Source organism: Solanum dulcamara, chromosome 1, assembly GCF_947179165.1.
Source record: "Solanum dulcamara chromosome 1, daSolDulc1.2, whole genome shotgun sequence".
In the NCBI taxonomy this organism is placed as follows: Eukaryota; Viridiplantae; Streptophyta; class Magnoliopsida; order Solanales; family Solanaceae; genus Solanum; species Solanum dulcamara.
In genome coordinates, this window is record NC_077237.1 from 7268541 (window position 1) to 7290077 (window position 21537).

General features: G+C 31.7%; 1 protein-coding gene across 1 annotated transcript; it reads left to right on the top strand.

Moving 5' to 3' along the window:
• The first annotated feature begins 9192 nt into the window (after positions 1 to 9192).
• Positions 9193 to 10448, top strand: LOC129886648 (transcription repressor OFP13). Its single transcript, XM_055961431.1, has one exon. It carries the CDS (start codon positions 9616 to 9618, stop codon positions 10357 to 10359), a length of 744 nt encoding a protein of 247 aa, XP_055817406.1. The 5' UTR covers positions 9193 to 9615; the 3' UTR covers positions 10360 to 10448.
• The last annotated feature ends 11089 nt before the right edge of the window (positions 10449 to 21537 follow it).

The window sequence follows — 21537 nt, forward strand, 5'->3', positions numbered from 1 at the left end:
GGAATTGTACTATATTCCATTTAACTATGCAAACAATATTATCTACATGTGAAAGGTAAAAGGTGAAAAAGGAAGGGAATAAGAATCCTGGTGAAACAAAAAGATGCTTATACAAATAAAATGAGACCAGAAAAATGGAAATAGTAAAAGTATAGTTCAAATGGCAATTGTCGAGATTCTAGCCCTGCGCCATGTGAACTAAGTTTGGTATTTAAGTAGAATTAAAAGGGTAGAAGGGTGGATCCATTATTCCCATGCTTTTGAGTACATATCAAGTTTAATAATTTTACTTTAACGTCCTTCGTATGGATTGATTAATATCAATAAAGAGATAGGTATAGGTTAGACATTGTAGTACGACGAAATGAGATCTCTTGTCCTTTTACAATTGAATAGAAGAAAAATGACATTTTCAAATCTCTTATGTGTAAAAATGAAGATCTCTTATACAAAGGACATAAAACTAAATTTTTTTTGTAAAAAGCTAAAAATACAATTTCTCCAGGCATGGACTAATCTATAAAATGAATATTTGGAAATTTGAATTACATTTAGGGATTTACTTAGGTGAGATAACTCGTATTTCTACTAAATAAATGCTTGGAATCACATTAAGGGCAAGACAACACAATTCGGTGCATTAAACGTTTCGTATTTATATAATATCCTAAGAAAGACCACCCTTAAAGATGTGTAAGGTAGACAACCTACGTTAATGACTACTTCCATTTAAAACGAAAAATCATATTTGTTTTTTTTCATTTTCTTTCTTAGATAATAAATAGTTGATATGAGTTTTTAAGACTTATAGTTTCTTAGATCTCTATTTATCAAAATGTGCAAAATATAACTTAACAAATCATAACTAAGGAATTTTTTATTTTTTATTTTTTATTTTTATTTCCCACCTCTTATCCGGTAACTGTATTAGAGTCCGACTAAATCCAAATTTGCGATTGGAAGTCCCACATTGGGAATAAAGCGCTTCCTAACAAAGGGAACTCACTACCCAGGAGGAATCAAATCCGAAATCTCTGATTAAAGATGAAGGAGTACTTACCACTCCATCACAAATTTTGTTTCTTGATCATGGTATACCCAAGTACAAAAGGAAATAAACTTAAATTTTAAATAATGTTGAAGAAAAGGCAACCAACTTTTAGTAGTACAATAATATTGAGGTTGGGTGAAATTTGGCACCTCCAAAATAATGATAAACCAATTATGTTAGAAATTCAACACCTAATACTATTTTTCATTTTTAAAAACGTAGTAGCTTTAGAATATCAATTTTTCATGTAACTTTTAAAGGGAGCCATTTGGACATATAAATTTTTAAAATATTATTTGATTATTTACATTCAAAATGTCATATTAATTGTAGGGGTAAAGTAGGAAAAATTTAATTAATTCTATTTTGATTTAGTAAGTGATCAAATAATTTGGGACAAATACTTTTAGTAAGATGTTCATCTAATATGAGACGGAAGTAGTAATTACTATACTACTAATTAGGAATCAAGAAGTGTCCCATAATTATCACTATCCTAAAACATGCTAAGTAATGCCAGAATTGCTAATTAATTAGTCACAACCCCCTTAATTGACTTCTATTATTAAATTACATATCTCAAACGCTCCAATAATTATCTGAATTTGGTCATTCACGTCTTTCAAAATCTTTTTAATTAATTAAAAGTTGGGATAACGGCACTTTTAATGCCTCATTTATTAGCAAATTTTTATTTTGGTCGTTGTGAATTGTGATATAGTGAATGAGAGTCTTAAAGCAACGGTAAAATTGTCTTTATGTGATTTATAGGACACGAATTCGAGTTATGAAATCAGTCGTTGATGCTTGCATCAGAGCAGACCGCCTATATCGAGCTGCTTCTCGAGACCCTGCGTGAATGTAGGATGCTTAGTGCATCGAGTTATTTTTTTTAAAATTATTATTATTATTATTATTGTTTTGTGTTTTTGATCCTCGTGAAATATAACTAACATAATTAACCTTCTAGTAATTAAAATATGTGCTTATATTATGGTGTTGTTATGTAGAAAATATGTTTTATTCAAATTATTTTTAGAAGCTTACAACTCTTAATATGAAGTAACTAACAATACAAATTTAACATAGCAAATAAGTGATGGAAGGGTTTATAATAATTCATAAGTACACTACATCTCAAGTAATTGAAGGATAAATGTGCTTAATCAGTTATCAGAAAAACTAAAATCAAAATTTATCAATTTATTTATGAGAACAATTAAAGCAAATTAAAGGTATATATAATTGAACTCCAATCATAGAATTAAGGTCAATATACCATAATGTGCCCCACCCTACTAGTCATGAGGAGTGGTAGAGAGGGGACAAAACAGTTCATATACATACATTTTTGCTACTTGAGAAAATATATTTTTTAAAATAAATAAATTAATTAAAGATTATGAAGATAAGAATCTCAATATTCCTAAACAAATCTTCTAATTAATCACACGAGGGAAGAATCAGAAGAAATTTCTTGATCATTTAAAAATAATTGAGACTAGATTAATAAAATAGTCTAATGTTGTTTGGAACTAATTTGTTGTACTTAGATAGTTGGATATATATGATTCTTGAGCTTGTACTTTCAAATGATTTATGATAACAAGATGATGTGTCATATATATAACGGAAAACGATCAAAATTATCTCTGAATTTTGAAAAATAGTTTATTCATGTCTTTCGTTATACTTTAGAGCCAATTATACCCTTATTATTATACTTTGGGCCAAATATGCCCTTGAGTATAACAGAGTGTCACCTGTCGGCCTCTCAGTGGACAACTTATTTTCCCTTTTAAATGTGTTTTTTTATTTGTTTTTAAATATATTTTTTTATTTGTTTTTAAATCTGTTTTTTATTTGTTTTTAAATATGTTTTTAAAATTTATTTTTTTAAATCTATTTTTTAAAATATGTTAATTTTAAAAAGACAGTTTTTTTTTTAAAAAGAGAAAAAAAAGATTTTTAAAAAAGAAAGATTTTAAAAACAAATAAAAAAACATATTTTAAAAAATAGATTTAAAAAAATAAATTTTAAAAACAGATTTAAAATCTTTTTATTTTAAAATCTGTTTTTTAATCTTTTTAAAAAAATCTGTTTTTTATCTTTTTTATTTTAAAATCTGTTTTTTTATCTTTTTTAAAAAAATCTTTTTTTTAAAATCTTTTTTTTATCTTTTTTTTAAAAAATCTGTTTTTTAAAATTAACATATTTTAAAAAATAGATTTAAAAAAATAAATTTTAAAAACAGATTTAAAAATAAATAAAAAAACATATTTAAAAGGGAAAATAAGTTGGCCACTGAGAGGCCGACACGTGACACTCTGTTATACTCAAGGGCATATTTGGCCCAAAGTATAACAATAAGGGTATAATTGGCCCTAAAGTATAACGAAGGGCATGAATAAACTATTTTTCAAAGTTCAGGGATAATTTTGACCATTTTCCGTATATATAAATATATATCTAGATTAAGGATTTATAATTATAATAATATTAGACATTTTCCAACAAGTCTTATTACGAGGGAGTCAACCTGTCACAATCCTCATTCTTCAAACAAATTTACACAATATTAGAATTGTGTAAGTCTTTAATTTGTTTATATATTAAAAATCACTAAATATCTTTCAGTTGATCGGGAATCTATTAGAAATAATTTCTCCATCTTTTAAAGGTAGGGATACGATATGTTTTGCGTATACTATATCTTCTCCAAATTTTATTTGTGAAATTATATCAGATATATTATTGTTGTATTAAAAATTATTCTTTGCCTCAATTTATATGACACACTTTTTTTTAGTCCATTTCAAAAAAATGACACATTTTCTTATTTAATAAATATTTAATAATTCTATTAACATTTTATTCATGTTGAATCTCACTTATTTGATTAAAAAAATCTATAAAAATCTACTCTTTTTAAAAATAATTTTAAAATATTATAAAAATTTTCTAAACTTTTTAAACTTCATATTCAGTCAAACTACGTCGCGTGGAAAATTATAAAGGTGGAAGGAGAGAGCACATGTGTATTGTCCACAAGTTAAAAGAAATAGACTATATTTTAGGTTGCAACAAAATTGCTGATTCACTATTATTAGGCTAAGTCCATTTCTTTCAATTATGACAAACTTTATCAATTGGGCTGCATTTTCTTCAGGGTTTAAAATCATCATTATATTGCATGCATGCATGGACATATATAGCTGATAATGATGACCCCTTCTTCTTGTCTTTTTTAAGCTACACTTCAAACAATTTTTTGGCTTAATACACATATACCATCCTTTTAATTTATCAATAAATTTTATTTAAACACTCGAATAATATATTATTTATTCTAATTGAATATCTAAATATATAAATAAATATTCTTATTAGATATCTTTAATTCAAATTTTAAATTTGTTTTGCGCGTCTTTTCAATAGTCTGTTAGCAAATTAAGATAACTACAATAAATACATTTTTTTTAATTATACACATTGGCTTTAGTTGAAATAAGCCTATTATTTTGTTTTTTCTGAGGTTAATGCATATAATTAAAAAAGATAACATATTTAAAATGGTTAATTTATTTATGTAATATGCACTTGAGAACACACACAATTTTTTTGATCAAAATTTGAATTAAAAATGTCTAATATAAATACTTTATTACGTATTCAAATGTTCAATTGAAACAAATTGTAATTCAAATTATGCCTAAATGAAATATTACTGAAAAATTCAAAGGGTTATTTTCTATGTATTAAGCCACGTTTTTTTTTAAACACAAAAATGGAAAATGTTGAATATGTGAGTTTGTGTGTGTGCAATTATTTGTTCAAAGATGTTTCTCTTTATTTGCTACAGTATATATATTTTTGTCTTTTGTCAGTTGGATACATTTGCTTATATGAGTAGTATATTCAAGTGCTACAGTAAATGGGAAGATAAAAGTGACACAAAGTTTAAGAAAATAAATAAAAAATTGAATTTTGTGATTTTAAATTAAAAATATGTAGAATATATTAAAATATTATTTAATTTATAGTCTTAAACATATCATGTGTGAAAATTGAAATTAAAAATTATTAAAAGAAACATTGTTTTTAAAATGAACTAAAAAATATAACAAACAAATTAAATGCATGGAAGGAGTAATATATTATCAGTATTATTAGTACACTCATGTACCCTTCAAATATAGTGTATGCATGTTGGGGAGAAATTTGATAGTGATTTGTCCTAAAACATGCACACTTGTTAAATTATTGCTCTATGGTTTGGATTTTCATCCCAAGTTCATAAATAAGGGGCAAGTTATATATTTGACTGATTGATCAAAATAATTACATCCATTATTAAAATATATACATATTATTATGTATAAAAATGTATGAATTATGTATATTATATTAATATAAATTATGTTAAATTTTATATGAGTGCTTTGGAGGTTATCTCTTATTGTTCCCTCTGTGGAATGTCTATATATGAGGTATTTGGATTTAAACTTTGAAGTTTTAATTAGAAATTTGCGTTTGTTTGTGATTATTTTGAATAAGACTTTAATTTAAAATTTTGATTTCAGATACAAAATTGACCTAAAAGCTAGAATTTTTAAATTTAAAACTCGATCCATAATTTTAAATTCAAAAAAGAAAATTCCATATTTTCTATATTCAAATTTACGTAAGTTTAAACTGTGAAGTGTCACTTCATTAGTAGCGGCGGTGAATTATGGCATTGCAGTGCTATATATAAAAGTTGAAGAAACAGTGAAAATTATAAATGAGAATAATAAATGAGTCTCATTGCAAAAAAGTGGAAAGGTGAAAAGTAGAAACAAATTATACTATTATAAACTTTACTACATAATTTTAAATGTCCCTTTCTCTGAATCTCTGACTTCTTTAATTATTATGTTGATATTAGAACTTGTGTTGTGAAAAAAATGATTTCCAAATAACTAAAGGCGATATTCAACCGGTTAAATTTGATCTTTATTGGCAAGTAAGTACTTTAATTTTAAGAATGTACATCTAGACACGTCAACTGACAATTAAAATTTGTCCCATCATGTGTCTCGTGGAAATCCAATGCTAAACCATATAAATTTTGAAGGTCATGTATAGATGATCATTTTGTAAGTTGAAGTGTTCAACTAAATCAGTAGAGATGAGATGAAGTGTCTAGATATGCATACTCAAATTAAAATTAAAATATTTAGTTGCTAGTTAATATCAAATTAAAATATTTATCTATGTATTATATCAATTATAAATAACTCACATGATGTCTGCCTATCCTCATGAGTTATGTCATTTCCTTACGTACCCTAACCTAGCTATGAGCCTATGATAATTCATTTAAATATTAAGTTATATAATTTTCAATCGATTACTATTTCTCATTTAGATATTGATAGTATCTGTAAAGTTCTTGAGGAAATGAATATATAAATTATATTTTCCAATTCATCGCCTGTCTCAGCTACGTGTCGACCAATTTGTTATCCATCGTGTGAATATTGTTTATACGGAAAATGATAAAATTAAATTTATATGCAATTTTTATGGACATGTGAATTGAACTGATCCAAATGTATATTGAAATATCATAAAATAATATAAACTAAATAAAGGAAATAACTGAAAATGAGAACAAAATTAACAAAGTTAAGTAATCAATTGGATTAATAGTGAACCCGAAGTATTAATTCTTTGTCACCCATAATTTCTCTACTCAATCACAATATCTTCAGTTGAGTAACGATCGATGGAAATCCGATCATTTTTGTGATGGACGGACTTGTAAGCTTTTTTCATTCTTATCTTGTTTGGTTATGATCCGATGCCCGATTCCGTATCTTCAAAGCTAGATGGCCTCATTGACATAATATAGATCACAAGAGTATCGATCCTAAATCTTCCTCTAATAAAATTGTCTTTATCAATTTGATCCTCAATATATATTTTGATGTTAATTTTGTTGAACCGTATTAACTCTTAACATGTGTAACTATATTATTTGTCTATCTATCAATTTCAGTACTCAACCCTACAAATATAGTTACAATTTTATTGCGATGTTATACAATTATAGTCAAACTTTAGTATATACATCAACATGACTACAATAAAAGAAGATTGAAGGATATGGAGCATGTGATGGTGAGCAGGAGGTGGAGGTGGATCCATCAGGCCTAAAATATTTTAAATAAAATTTATTAGTGCTTTCATTCCATATTACTTATCCATTTAATTTTTTCTTTATACGCCTTTTACAAAATCATAAATAAGAACGATACTTTTATTAGTTTATCATCTTACTTTTTTTTAATACATTCTATGTATTCTGAATCCGCTTTTGTCAAGGATTGTGGTGGGATAGATAAAATTGCTTCATTCTTAACCGCATGTCTTAACTTGAGCCCTAGGATTGAAAAAAAAATCTTACTAAGGAGCGATTTTCTCTTTAATTGATCTTGAATGATGCAAATTTGAATTAGTCGGAATTCAATATAAGTATAAAATAATGAGTGATAATTATAAAAAGTGATAACTATATTTAATTGACCAATACTAAGAGATTATTTATCTCCTATTAATCAGGTTAACAAATGATGTTTATTATAAAGATTTGCCTAAAATTATAGAACTTAATCTCATTTTAGCACAAATAGATATATTAAAACCACCCATACAACAAAATAAAGAGCCAAACTTATAGGGGCTCTTTATTGAGTATTTTTCTATTCATGCTATGACTTTTGCCCTCCTTTTATCCATTAAATATTGTTAAAACATAATTTCTCTGTGGTGCACTTTATGTGTAGTAGTTTACAACTGGCTTAATCAAGGTACTTTTCACCTGAAGAAAAATCACTATATTTAGTAGTAGTAATTATTAAATTGATGACTTTTATCCATAAGTAGATGGATAAGTTGGTGCAGTAGGATATATCTTCTTTTTTTTCTTTTTTTACCCTCATTTTGAAGGATTTATAGTGTTTTCACACTTCCCCTCCAGTGTGACTCGAACCCAGGACCTACCGGTCGTGGGTGGAGGTGCTTAACCAACTGAGCAACCCTCAGTTGAACTCGTCATATTAAATTTATCTAATGCAATTTTATATTTCTTATGTCATTTGTGAAATATTATATGAGAGTGAATTTACCGACAATGCATACTCAAATAGTAACGATCGTGATAAAAAAATTGATGACTTCTAATACAACAAAAAAATGTGTAGAGAAACAAATCTAGATTATGCATCACAAAAGTAAAATAAAATGACCCTAAATGTTTGATAAAGACAAATGAATCAAGCAAATGTTGGTTCTTCGAAAGCACAAACAAACAAAAGGAAATTAGAAAAAAAGATCTTGAAAATCTATATGTATTATAAGTATTACATATATGATGTAGTTTGAAGGAACATATCTTATCATGAAATTCTGTAGCTAACATTATTATAAGAACTTGTCAATGATTAGATTAAGACATTAAATTATTATGAGGCTGCATTTTGTTGGCTAAGCAGACTTGATGATAAAAAAAATTAATTGTAACATTTCTCTTATGCACACCTAAGTAGTAATAATATATCTACGTAATTTGTGGGATAGCAAAGAGGTATAAAAATATATATAAATATAATCAGATAAAAAGAAAACAACAACATCAAAATAACAAGATAGATAATTAAGACAATTGACGTAACAAATATAGTAACAATTGAAGAAAATAATATTATGCAAATAACAAGGAAGACTACTAAATAAGAACATCCCTAGTAGGATTCTAGATAGGAAGGTTTGAATGTCGAGAGTACATAAATATCTGATATTCTAATTCTCGATATTTAAATCTTTCTATTTAAAATCATGTCTTTAGTAGATTAAAATGTGTCATATCTTGTCAAATTACTTCTCCAAAATTCTTCTTGATCTATCTCTACCTCTTTTAAAACATCTTTTTCAAGATAATTATTAAGTGTAAGTTGATTTCTCTTCGGTTTCTACAACTGAGTACTTTGCTAATGAGTGTACAAACTAAAAACATCACTTATTTAGGAACGGAGAAATTATTATTTTGAAATAAAAGAGAGTATAATTTTCAGTTCCAATAAATTGTATAGTACTGCTATGTTCATTTCTTCGTGATAGTGCATTTATTAAAACCATTAAATTCTTTTAATAAAAAATACATACATACAATTAAATAACACACATGAAATAGACCTACCACCACCACCACCCATTTCCTCTCCACCTTCCTCTCACCTCTCTGTCTTTATATCTCCCTTCCCCCTTCCTATTCCTTTTTATTATCAACCATTAATACCAACCAAAAAGTTTGAAATCCCAAAACCAGTAGAATTTACAAACTACCCAAAAAGTTGGATTCTTGAAAAGAAAAAAAATCACAACTTTTTTGTATCCCAAGTTAGATTCTTGTAAAAATATCTCAACTTTTTTGTACCCCAAAAAGTTGGATTCTTGAAAAAATCACAACTTTTTTGTATCCCAAAAAGTTAGATTCTTGAAAAAAAGAATAGAAACTTTTATGGGCAAGAAAATGAATCTTGGTTCATGGCAATGGCCTTCTTGTGCACACTCCAAGACTCAATCTTTCAGAGCAAATGAAAACAACAACATTTTCAAGACTATAAATTCAATCTTTTTAGACCCTTCTAATACTGATGATGGGATTGTTGAAATTGAAACTACACCAGAATCTTGGTTCACAAATTCCTCAGAATCAGCAAGTTTTTCAACAGAGTCTGATGAAACAGGGGAACCATTAATGGAATTAATCATTAAAGGGGTTCGTTCAGAAAGACTGTTTTTTGAGCCAAATTGCACTAGCTCATTAATCTTGGAAGATCAAAATCATGAAGAACCAGAGATATTAGAAGAAATTGAAGAAGAAGAAGAAGAAGAAGAAGAAGAAGATAATGTTGTTAATGATCAAGAATTGCCATTTAAGGAAAGTGTGGCATTGGCATTGGAATCAGAAGATCCATATTTGGATTTCAAGAAATCAATGGAAGAAATGGTGGATACACATGAGATTAAAGATTGGGAATCTTTACAAGAATTATTAGGATGGTATTTGAAGATGAATGGGAAAATAAATCATGGTTTTATTATAGGTGCTTTTGTAGATTTGCTTATTGAGTTTACTCCTCCTAATTGTGATTCAATAACTTGTTATTCTTCTGCTGCTTCTTCTTTTTCTGCCCCTTCTTCTCCTCTATCTTCATTAGGAAATAATAAGGAGATTGAGGAGCAGCAAAGAGGGGACTAGTATTAACTAAGAAAATTGTAATATAATATTGTGTACATTTATGGTAATTGTTTAGGTTAGAGGGGAAAATATATTATACATATTGTGAATGGAGTTTATAATTTTTTTTACTCCCTTTTTAACCTCTTTCCTTTCATAAAAGATACTTAATTACAATAACAACTAACATTACCTGGCTGGTATAATTCAATAAGTGTGGTCCGAAGAGGACATCGTGTATGTATGCAGTCAAGTGCACATAAAAGATCAAGTATGAAAAATAAATATAGGTGCCAAAAAGCCATGCTAAAACAATTAAAAAGAAAACAAGTAGCAACAACGAATAATGTGATAACTGAAGTAAAGAAAATAACGAGTGGTATTAAAATTGAAGCATAAGATAGTATGAGAGTATTAATAACATTATTGATGAGGGAACTAAACAACATTCGACTATATGTTAACCTTCATATCTTCCTATAGAGGTTCATGTCCTCGACGAGCTACAATTATTCCATGTTTGGTCTTATCACATGTCCTTAAGACTTCGTGGGCCTACCTCTACCTCTCCTTATACCCATTATCACCAACATTGCATAGCTCCTCATTGAAGCATCTGTGTATCTTCTTATTACATATCAAAATCATTTCAATCTTGTCTCCCTTATCTTGTCCACCATGGAAGTCACTCACACCATGTCTCAAATAGTTATATTCACACATCCATCTCAACATCCTCATTTTTACTATATATTCTCATCTTTTGGACGTGCAAAGTTTTGACCATCCATCATTCTACTTCAATATAGCTGGTCTGACCACCGTTTTATATAACTTATGTTCAAGGCATAATAACACATTTTTATCACACAAGACACGAGTACAAATTTTCATTTCATCCACCCTGGTTTAATACACTGGGTAACATTATCATTATCTCTCCATTTCTAGTGGTTCTCAATTTCTATGGCAATGAATTGATATGTGTTCTTTCCTATAGAAAAGAACACACTTCTAATTGAACTGAGAAAAGGAAAATATTGTAACTACCAAAGGTCATTAGCACATTCGTTATTGTGACTAAATAATTGTCCATGATTTTTTCCCCAAATGAATTGTCTAAATGTAGACAGTTTTACTCGTAATTAAATCCAAAAAGGTCCTCTTTTGACCACTCCAAACACTGACTAGCTAGCAGAGACGTGATTATTTGAAGTGAATTCTACTTTTTTGTAATAAATTAAAAGCATGATTATTTAAAGTGAATTCTCACTCTTTTGTAATAGATGTCAAATTTGTTGTGCCCGATTGAATAAACTTATTATTATCGATGCGATATATAGATGTATATCCGAAACCTAGATCAATAAAGGTCTAACAATTATTATTGATGCGATACATAGATGTATATTCAAAACCTAGATCAATAAAGTTCTAACAAATTATCAGAATTTCTGACTTTTAATCAATTTCAAAGTACTATAAGTTTTGTGCTAAGAACCTAATTACAAATTAAATATATCAAGTTTAAATCCTAAAGACGCCTCCAAATTTAATATCCCAGGGATCACAAGGCATCACTATCCTAAGCCATGGACCTTCTAGTTCATTTTATTAGAGTGATGTTCTTGCATAATATCATTGTACCTTACCATGATTAATAGTACCTTCTTTTTGAGTTTGACATACCAACAAACACTTCTTTGCTTTTGTCATGGGTTAAGACAATGTTTGGCAACATTAAATGAAGCACTATAGTTAGACAATTGTAGATACCATTGATAGGAATTTGTGCCAAAGACATCTTTATGGTTTTAAAAAGGGTAGTTAGAAGATCATGTGGTGTGAATGAGAATATTGTCTCTATAAAACATTAGTTAAAAGTAGTTTTCTATAGGCAGATACACAGCCTGGATAACAAGGATTAATATAATTTATAGGAGTTAGGACCATCTACTCATTCACCATTTAGTAGCTCACACAATATAATGTCTTGTCTTTCAACTATGTGCCAACTATTTATTTATTTTTTGGACCATTTTCTTTGACTTTAATTAAGAGTTAGGCATGAATTTTGCATGAGATTCAAAGGGAGATGCTGAAATTTGTGTAGAAGTAACATCATCCAAGGTGTGACCTACCTAGTGATTAACAAGGTGGATTGAGAATTATAAGATTTCATATATCTAAGTTGTGATAAATAAAAAATATTATATTTGTGTTGATAAGAGATACTCCTTCTATTTTAATTTATGTGATATAGTTTAAATTCTGAGAGTCAAATAAGGAAATTTTTGACAACAATATATTTGTATGTGCATAAAATATTTTTAAAATTATTAATTCTTGTGAATTATTATAATTTTTATGTAGTTTCTAAATATGAATAAATTATTTTTCAAAACCTTAAAGATCGTATGTCCGAATGCAAGATCAAAAAAGAAGTTTAACTCTTGAAATTCAAATTGTGTCATATTAATTGAGACAAAAAAAATAACAAATATCTCATAAAATTAACTAAGGCGCATGTAAAATGATCGAATGACCACAGTTATTGAAAAAAAAAAAAGGTAAGACAGTCTGCTAAAGATGCATTATGAAAGCATAGACTATAAAGTTATTTTTTTAATAAGAGTTTTAACGTATATACATAATACGATATAGAATCACATTTACATGTTATAAAAGATGTTCTATTTTATTTTCAAGATTACTAATCTCACTTTTAAGTGAGGGTTACCTAAAAATATCTTTTACATATTTTGATAGTGTATAAACTTCTTTAATAATAATAATCTTATTATATTATTTTTTCAATATAATAAATTTAATATATTAATAAATGACTGTAGTTAATAATAAGGATAAATTAGAAATTAAATAATAAATTATCTCTTAATTTTTTTTAAACTGAATAAATAAAAATAAACATTTATTGTTAATATAGTGGACAAATAAAAATCAACGGATAACATATAATTTAAACAAAGTGCACTAGCTATTCTTATAGTGAACCAATTCACCACAACCTTGCATCAATTTTCTCAAGACCCTTCTCTCCCTACCCTTCCCCCTAAGCACCATGAATATTATTGCAACCTTATGTGGTTTGAAGTAAATGGAGATAATGAGAAGTGATAGTGAGGAATTCATATCAATTTATGTGTACCTCAATAAATTTTATAAGATATCTGCTATGTATCAAGATTTATATCATCACTATAACAATATATTCAGTTTAATTCTACAAATAAAGATTGTGGAGAGTAAAGTGTATATTGACAAATCTTTAGATATTTCATTGAGGTAGAGATGTTGTTTTTGAATGACTCTCGATTTCAGTGCAACAGTCAAAGTAATTATTAAAGAAGGGAATATGACAATACTAAAAACAACAACATCAACGAAATAGTGGGATATCCGAAACATAATAAACAACAAAAGATAACAATTATGATCAGAAGCAAAAACATACATGAATAAAGCTATTAGTACGACAAAAAAGGTGCTCCTGATCTACCATAAAGCTACCTATTATCCTTCTAGCCCTAATTCACGATGATCTTCGTACCTTTCTTTATAAGGTCATGTCCTCGTTTGATATCAAGGTTTATGATCTACTGTTATTAGTGAATTTTCCAATACAATAAGTATGGATTCAATTTTTCACTATTCCCATTCTTGCTTGCCCTTTCCCAGCGGAGGGACTATGTTTGCACAGTTAATATAGATTGGAGGTTGAATTTACTCAATGTGAAAAATGACGGGACAAATATCATAAGTAAGCTCGACTTTGAGGTTGAAAAGTGAACTTCAAAAAGAAGAAAAACAAAATATAAGGGTCATGGGTGTGTATCAGTCGGTTTGATTCGGCTGTAAGTAATATCGGTTTGATTTTTGATCTTTAACGGTTCGATTTTCGATTTAACCAATAAGAAAATGCTTTCAAAACAAATATACGACTTCTCCAACAATTTGACGCGATACAAGGATGCAACGAAACAAGCAAATCAGACGTTCTTGTTGTGAATACTCGCAATTCACAACCCTAGCTATCGCCTAATCCTTGCCGTTGTCGTTGCAAATCGTAGCCACCGCGCCGTTCTTAGTTCTTTAAATTTTGACATTGTGACCCTAAAGTAATACTGACGCCTAAAGGGTAAATATAGTGTAAACTGTGAATTGTATAGGGTATTGATAATCTGATATAGTGATTATATTAATATTTTTTATTTGATACTTTGATATTTATGTATGAGTAAAAATTAAAATAGTAAATTATTATAGTCTTAAAAAAGTTATCGATTTACCCAATAACCCTATACTAAAAAAACAATACCGAACCAATAACCCAATAATTATTTTTTATAAAATCATTAAATAACTATTAACCCAATAACCCAATAGCAATAAATCAATAACACTTTTTTCGATTCGATTTTTGCACTAAACAGTTTTTCATAAATGAAATTCCCCCCTAAAAAAAGGTAGAAATTATCCATGGTCAATAGAGCACTTAATTCGGAGACTCCTCTTCTTGAATGGGTGGCAGTAACCAGTAGTGAGGGAGTTTTATGAGGTGTTTCCAACAAATCTATAGGGTATTCCACCTGATCATGATATTAATTTGTCTATAATCTTTAGAGCTCTGAATCCTATCCCATATGTTTGTAAAAGAATAAAGCAGTAAAATAAATAAAAAATTTAGCAAATATTTCTGGTCGGTACTTATTATGCTTATGAAATCAAGAAGACCAAAATTCCTTTACAAAAATACAGTAAGAAAAAAAACAGATGCAGGAATTCTTCAAACAGTGTTGTATTGTAAAGGAAGCAAAAATAAAAGTTATTTGACCATTTCATCATGAAAAAATGGAAGCATGACAACATAGCTTTATGATGATGAATAGTTAGTACACAATCCCAGCACATGCAAAGAGAACAGTGAAATATATACAGAAATGAGGTCACTATTATAAACTGACAAATAACAAATGACCAAAGTTTTTTCATTCAATTGTTTTTGATGTTACATCACCATCATCCATTGTTCAAAAACAAGTGAAATCCGACCACCTGCTTTCTGCTGTAGTCTGTCAATATTGCATTTAAAAGAGTAACAACGATATATTAAGTATAATCTCGTAGGTAGTTTGTATAAGATTGTTTTCAATAAATCATCGAGTTAAGTAAGACATATCAAACTCAAGTATTGCATTTAAAAGAGTAACAACAACATATTCAGTGTAATCTTACAAACGATGTCTGGACAGATAGTGCGTACGTAGTCTTACCCTTACCTTGTGAAGATAGAGAGGTTGTCTCCGATAGATCCTTGAGTCAAGTAAAACATATCAAAATCAAGTATTTCATTTAAAAGAGTGATAGAGAAAAAGTTTTTTGATGATGGATGGGAGAGAGGTGGGGTCGTCCGGCGAAACTAGTCTTCCAATTACAAGTTTGGCTGAACGCAGTAGTTTTGATCCAAATCATGTATTAATCTTGAAAAATCCGTTGAATATATACAAATTATTGAATTAGAACACAATAACTTAAAAGGACTAGAATTTTAAACTCATAAATTTCAAATTTTGGCCTCGCCTTTGGACGGGTACAATTGCGAAAAAAGTTTTTTGAAATCCTTTTGCATAATGAAAGAACTAAGAACATGCTATGTACAACCATATGCAAGAACTAAGAAATACAAATAGGCATGGTTAAAGAACAGAACACACTGATTCTAAATTCTGAATCCGCCAATTATGATCAATCTGGACTCTCATATTACATATCCCAGCAAGTTCTGTAATGACCTTGAGGGTGATTTTCGAAAATTTGTACAAAACACGCGTGAACAGTAACACGCGTGAACAGTAACTTTTTGGGCAGAAAATGCCCCTTTCTTCCCATTTCAATATTTTTCATCATTTGTTTGAGTTCTTGAACTCCTTGAGGTGATTTGAGAAGAGATTTTTTAGGCAAAGTGTTGGGTAAGTGATTTTTGACCTAAAACCTTCCTTTTTCATTAAGTTTTTGACGATTTTAACTCTTAAATTTTAGTTTCAAACCCCCAAAATCTTTGTTTCTTCCCTAATCCGAATTTAAGGAAAATTGTGATTTCCAACTCGTTTTGAGCTCTATTTTTATGGGTTTTTCAACCATGAGTTCCTTATTACCAATAGAATGGGATTGTTCAATAAATTTCCAGATTTGACCCTTTTCGAAAATAGTTAATTTTTGGACCATTTTACCCCCGGTTCCGAAACCTATCAATATGGGTGTCATTGGACTCCTTGTGACGTGTATGTTTCATTGTTGATAGTGGGTTGTCATTTCGAGCGCTGAATTCGAGAGTTACTTGTCCGGTGGAGGTATTCGAGTGCGGTTTCGGCAATTGAGGTAGGTTTGGCTATCTTTCTTTGAGATTGAGATGGGGTAATTAATCATTCATATGTTATAGACTTTGGGATGGGGTTGTAGTATGAGTTGAGAATGTTATATATATTGTGATGTCTGTGTGGAGGCTTATTTATTAATGTGTTGCCGTGACGGGATTTATTTGTATTACATAGCCCGTGTGGGGGCCTTATTTGTTATCTTATTTGCTTTGAGAGCATGTGAATTATGATTTGCCTAAGAGAGAGGCTTGAGTATATTATTTGACTTGTGATGCCGCCTGAGAGATTGAGTTGGGGTTTTGAGCATACTTGAGTATTGAAATATTGTTGAGAAAGGGGTGAATATTTAAATGAAAGTGTGTTCTTCCCGTTACTATTTATTGAGGGTGAATATCATGTGTAGGTTAAGTTTTGAGAACTTTGAACATTATACCACATGTGAGTTGATTATTACTTCCATGCATATGTGTTTTGATGCATTCATCCTCATTCATCACATCATGAAACATGGGAAGTTGAGAAATATGGAAATTCTTTTTGAGAAAGAAAATGAAACACCTTTAAACCTTTGTATCTTGAGTCCCTGACCGAGGCAGTTTTCCGGTAGGGTAGTGGATGCATTGTGATCCCAACCTTTGTATCTTGAGTCCCTGACCGAGGTAGTTTTCCGGCAGGGTAGTGGATGCATTGTGATCCCTTGACCACGAGGAGGTGGCAAGGATAATGAGATATTGTGATTGAGGTATATGGTCTGCGAGACCCCCATGGGTCCTGCTTGGTAGCACAGCTCGGCAGGTGTATACGACAGGCTGTGCGACAGTCTTGATTCCACCGTACCACCACATCATTGCATCATCATATTGCATTGCATTGCATTGACATTTGTGCTGCTTGAATTATTTGATTAATTGTGATTATGAGTTGTTATTATACTTTATTCGTGCCACTATATATATAAACTGGCGGCACCGATGCCGAAGTGGGACTTTTCTATATGCAGGTGGAAGCGTTCCTTAGTTTATTTCATAGGTTTGATTAATTCCTTATACTCAGTCAGCTAAAACCTACTGAGTACATGTGAATTGTACTCACCCCTACTTCTGTGTCCCTTTTTGATGCAGATACTAGTCGGGGTACCCCACGTGGCAGTTAATATTCTAGCGGATTGTGTAATTCTCAGATTAGTGGTGAGGTCCCAGAATTCGGATCGTCACTAGTCTATCTTTATTTTTCAGTCTTTTGTATCATTCAGAGACTTATGTTGTATCTTCAGATTCGAACCTTGTATTAGATGCTCTTTATACTTATGACACCAGGTCTTGGGATAATTTCTTCATTGTTTTTTTTTCTTTTTATTTAAATCGTGGAATCACTTTCCTCTTTGGAAGTCTTGTATGAATTTTATTTTTAGGGTTACACATCAGATTGGGTTTTGAGATGTGTGCCATCATGACCTCAGTTTTTGGGTCGTGACAATTGGTATCAGAGCACTAGGTTCACCGGTCTTATAAGTTAAAGAGCAGGGTGTTTAGTAGAGTCTTGCGGATCGGTACGTAGACGTCCGTACTTATCTTCGAGAGGCTACAAGATACTTAATAGAAGAAACTCTTTCCTTTGATTCCTTTCGTGCGAATTATTCATATTAAGTGTTGTATACCTCTAATCTATTCCTTCCGCATTAAAAGTAACTGTCGGGTTCGAAATAGCGGCTCTTGCTTAAGGATGATTTAGTGATGCCCATTCGAGCCTGATTATGAGTATGAAGATGTGGAGCAACAAAAAAAAAGTATGGAAAATGGTCGGTTAGACTTTGACGGTTAGATTTTAAATTTTAGATATCTAATTAGCCCACTTTGGATTCCTTTGAGATCTGTGGTTCCACCTATGTCTTCTAGCATTGCTATGTTTACTTAGGAGCAAAAGAGATTTGGAGAGATTCGTCAGGGTATTGTCTCCCAAGTTTGAGGTTATCACTGTTGAGAAGGCTTATATCTTTTTGACCAAGTGTCAGGACAGGTTGTTCAAAATCGGGTATCTTGAAGGCACAGTGAATGTCTTATTTCTCTTTATAATTGCGGGAGTGGCCAAAGAATGGTGGAGGTCAGTTCTTGCTCGTAGACCTATTGGTTCTCCTATGATGAGTTGGGAACAGTTTACTGAGGTGTTCCTTGAGAGATTTGTGCCATATAGCCTTCGTGATCAGCGTAGGGATGAGTTTGACAGACTGGAGCAGGGCTCCTTATCTGTATCTGAGTACGAGACTCGCTTCCATGAGTTATCTCGTTATGCTATGTCGAGTATTCCCACCGAATTCGAGCGGATTCGCAAACTAGTGAAGGGATTCGCCGGTTATCTCCAGGAGGCTACAGCCTCTCTTGTATTGTCTGGGGGTACGTTTCAGAGTATTATTGATCATGCCAGGATGATAGAGAGTATCCGACGTGCTAGACAGGGCGGGGCCAAGAGGTTCCGTCGGCAGGGTCAATTCAGCGATCATTCCTCCAAGGGTAGAGAATATTCGGGTTCAGGAACCCATGGTTATCAGGGCAGACCAGTCCAGGCAGCTATTCAGGGTTCTTCGAGCTCCGGAGGTCGTTTTGACAATTCTAGTTATTCCCCACGGAGTTCAGGTCCTCGAGGTTGTTATGTGTGTGATGAGTTTGGGCATAAGGCCCAAGATTGCCCCAAACGTGCTCCTTCTAATGGACGGCCTGGGGCACCAGTTGTTCATTCTATAGATGCTCCAACTATTCGAGGTTCTTCGCAGAATACTAGAGGTGGCACCCATGGTGCTAGGGGTAGAGTACGAGGTGGTGCTCGTGGTGGTTCGCAGGCTAAGGGTGACCGTCAGTTATGCTATGCTATACCGGGTAGATATGAGGCAGAAGCCTCTGATGCAGTTATTACAGGTATTGTTCCAGTTTGCCATCGTTCTGCTTCAGTATTATTTGACCCAGGGTCTACCTATTCTTATGTGTCGAATTATTTTGATGTGGGTATTGATTATGTGAGTGAGTCCCTTATTGTGCCTATTACTATTTCTACCCCAATAGGTGAATCTTTAGTAGTGGATCGGGTATACAAGGGATGTTTGGTGATATTTTCGGGTAGAGAGACCCGTGCAGACTTGATTTTATTAGACATGCTTGATTTTGATGTGATACTGGGTATGGACTGGTTATCTCCTTATCATGCTATATTAGATTGTTATGCAAAGACCGTGACCTTAGCTTATCCCGGTTTACCTAGCTTAGTATGGAAGGGTAATCCGAGTTCATACCCTAAGGGGGTGATATCTTATATTCGTGCTCGTCGCTTGATGGATAAGGGTTGTTTGTCTTATTTGGCTCATGTACGTGATCTCACCACGGAGTCATCTCATATAGAGACTACGAGGGTGGTGAGAGAGTTTATGGATGTATTTCCTACAGACTTGCCGGGAGTTCCTCCTGATCGTGATATCGATTTTGTGATTGATTTGGAGCATGACACTAAACCCATCTCTATTTCTCCTTATCGGATGGCTCCGGCAGAATTGAAAGAGTTGAAAGAACAATTGGAAGATTTATTGAAGAAAGGGTTTATTAGACCTAGTGTATCACCGTGGGGTGCACCAGTTTTATTTGTGAAGAAGAAAGATGGTACTATGAGGATGTGTATTGACTATCGACAGTTGAACAAAGTCACTATCAAGAACAAGTATCCTCCCCCTCGCATTGATGATTTATTTGACCAGCTTCAAGGTGCATCGGTGTTCTCAAAGATTGATTTGAGGTCGGGTTACCATCAGTTGAGAGTTCGGGAATCTGACATCCCGAAGACTGCATTCAGGACTCGTTATGGGCATTATGAGTTTGTGTTTATGTCCTTCGGGTTGACTAATGCCCCGGCTGCTTTTATGGAGTTGATGAACCGGGTATTTCGACCTTATTTGAACTCGTTTGTGATCGTGTTTATTGATGACATCTTGGTTTATTCCAAGAATGAGGCGGATTATGTTAGGCACCTGAGGACAGTCCTTTAGAGATTGAGAGAGGAGAAGTTGTATGCAAAATTCTCCAAATGTGAGTTTTGGCTTGAGTCCGTGACATTCTTGGGTCATATAGTGACCAAGGATGGTATTATGGTTGATCCAGCCAAAGTTGCAGCGGTTCGTGATTGGGTTAGGCCTACTTCGGTTACCGAAATTCGGAGTTTTATTGGGTTGGCAGGCTACTATCGTCGGTTTGTTCAAGGATTCTCTTCTATTGCAGCTCCATTGACTAGGCTAACTCAAAAGACCGTGGCATTTCAGTGGACTGATGAGTGTGAGGCGAGCTTTCAAAAGCTCAAGGAATTATTGTCTTCAGCACCTATTCTAGCCTTACCCGAGGAGGGCGTGGCATTTATTGTGTTTTGTGATGCTTCAGGAGTCGGCTTGGGTGGTGTATTGATGCAAAAAGGTAGAGTTATAGCTTATGCTTCTCGACAGTTGAAGGTACATGAGAAGAACTATCCTACCCACGACTTAGAATTAGCAGCGGTGGTGTTTGTTCTGAAGTTGTGGAGGCATTATCTCTATGGAGTGCATTGCGAGGTCTATACTGACCATCGTAGCCTTAAGTATATCTTTTCTCAACCGAATCTGAACATGCGGCAGCGTAGGTGGTTAGAGTTATTGAAAGACTATGACATTACCATACTTTATCATTCGGGCAAAGCTAATGTGGTAGCGGATGCCCTGAGTCGCAAAGCATCTAGCATGGGTAGTTTGGCCTTTCTTAAGGCTGTGGAGAGGCCTTTGGCATTGGAGGTTCAGTCA

Excerpts from the sequence above, each read along its gene's own strand:
- LOC129886648 (XM_055961431.1), top strand. The coding sequence starts at position 9,616 with ATGGGCAAGAAAATGAATCTTGGTTCATGGCAATGGCCTTCTTGTGCA.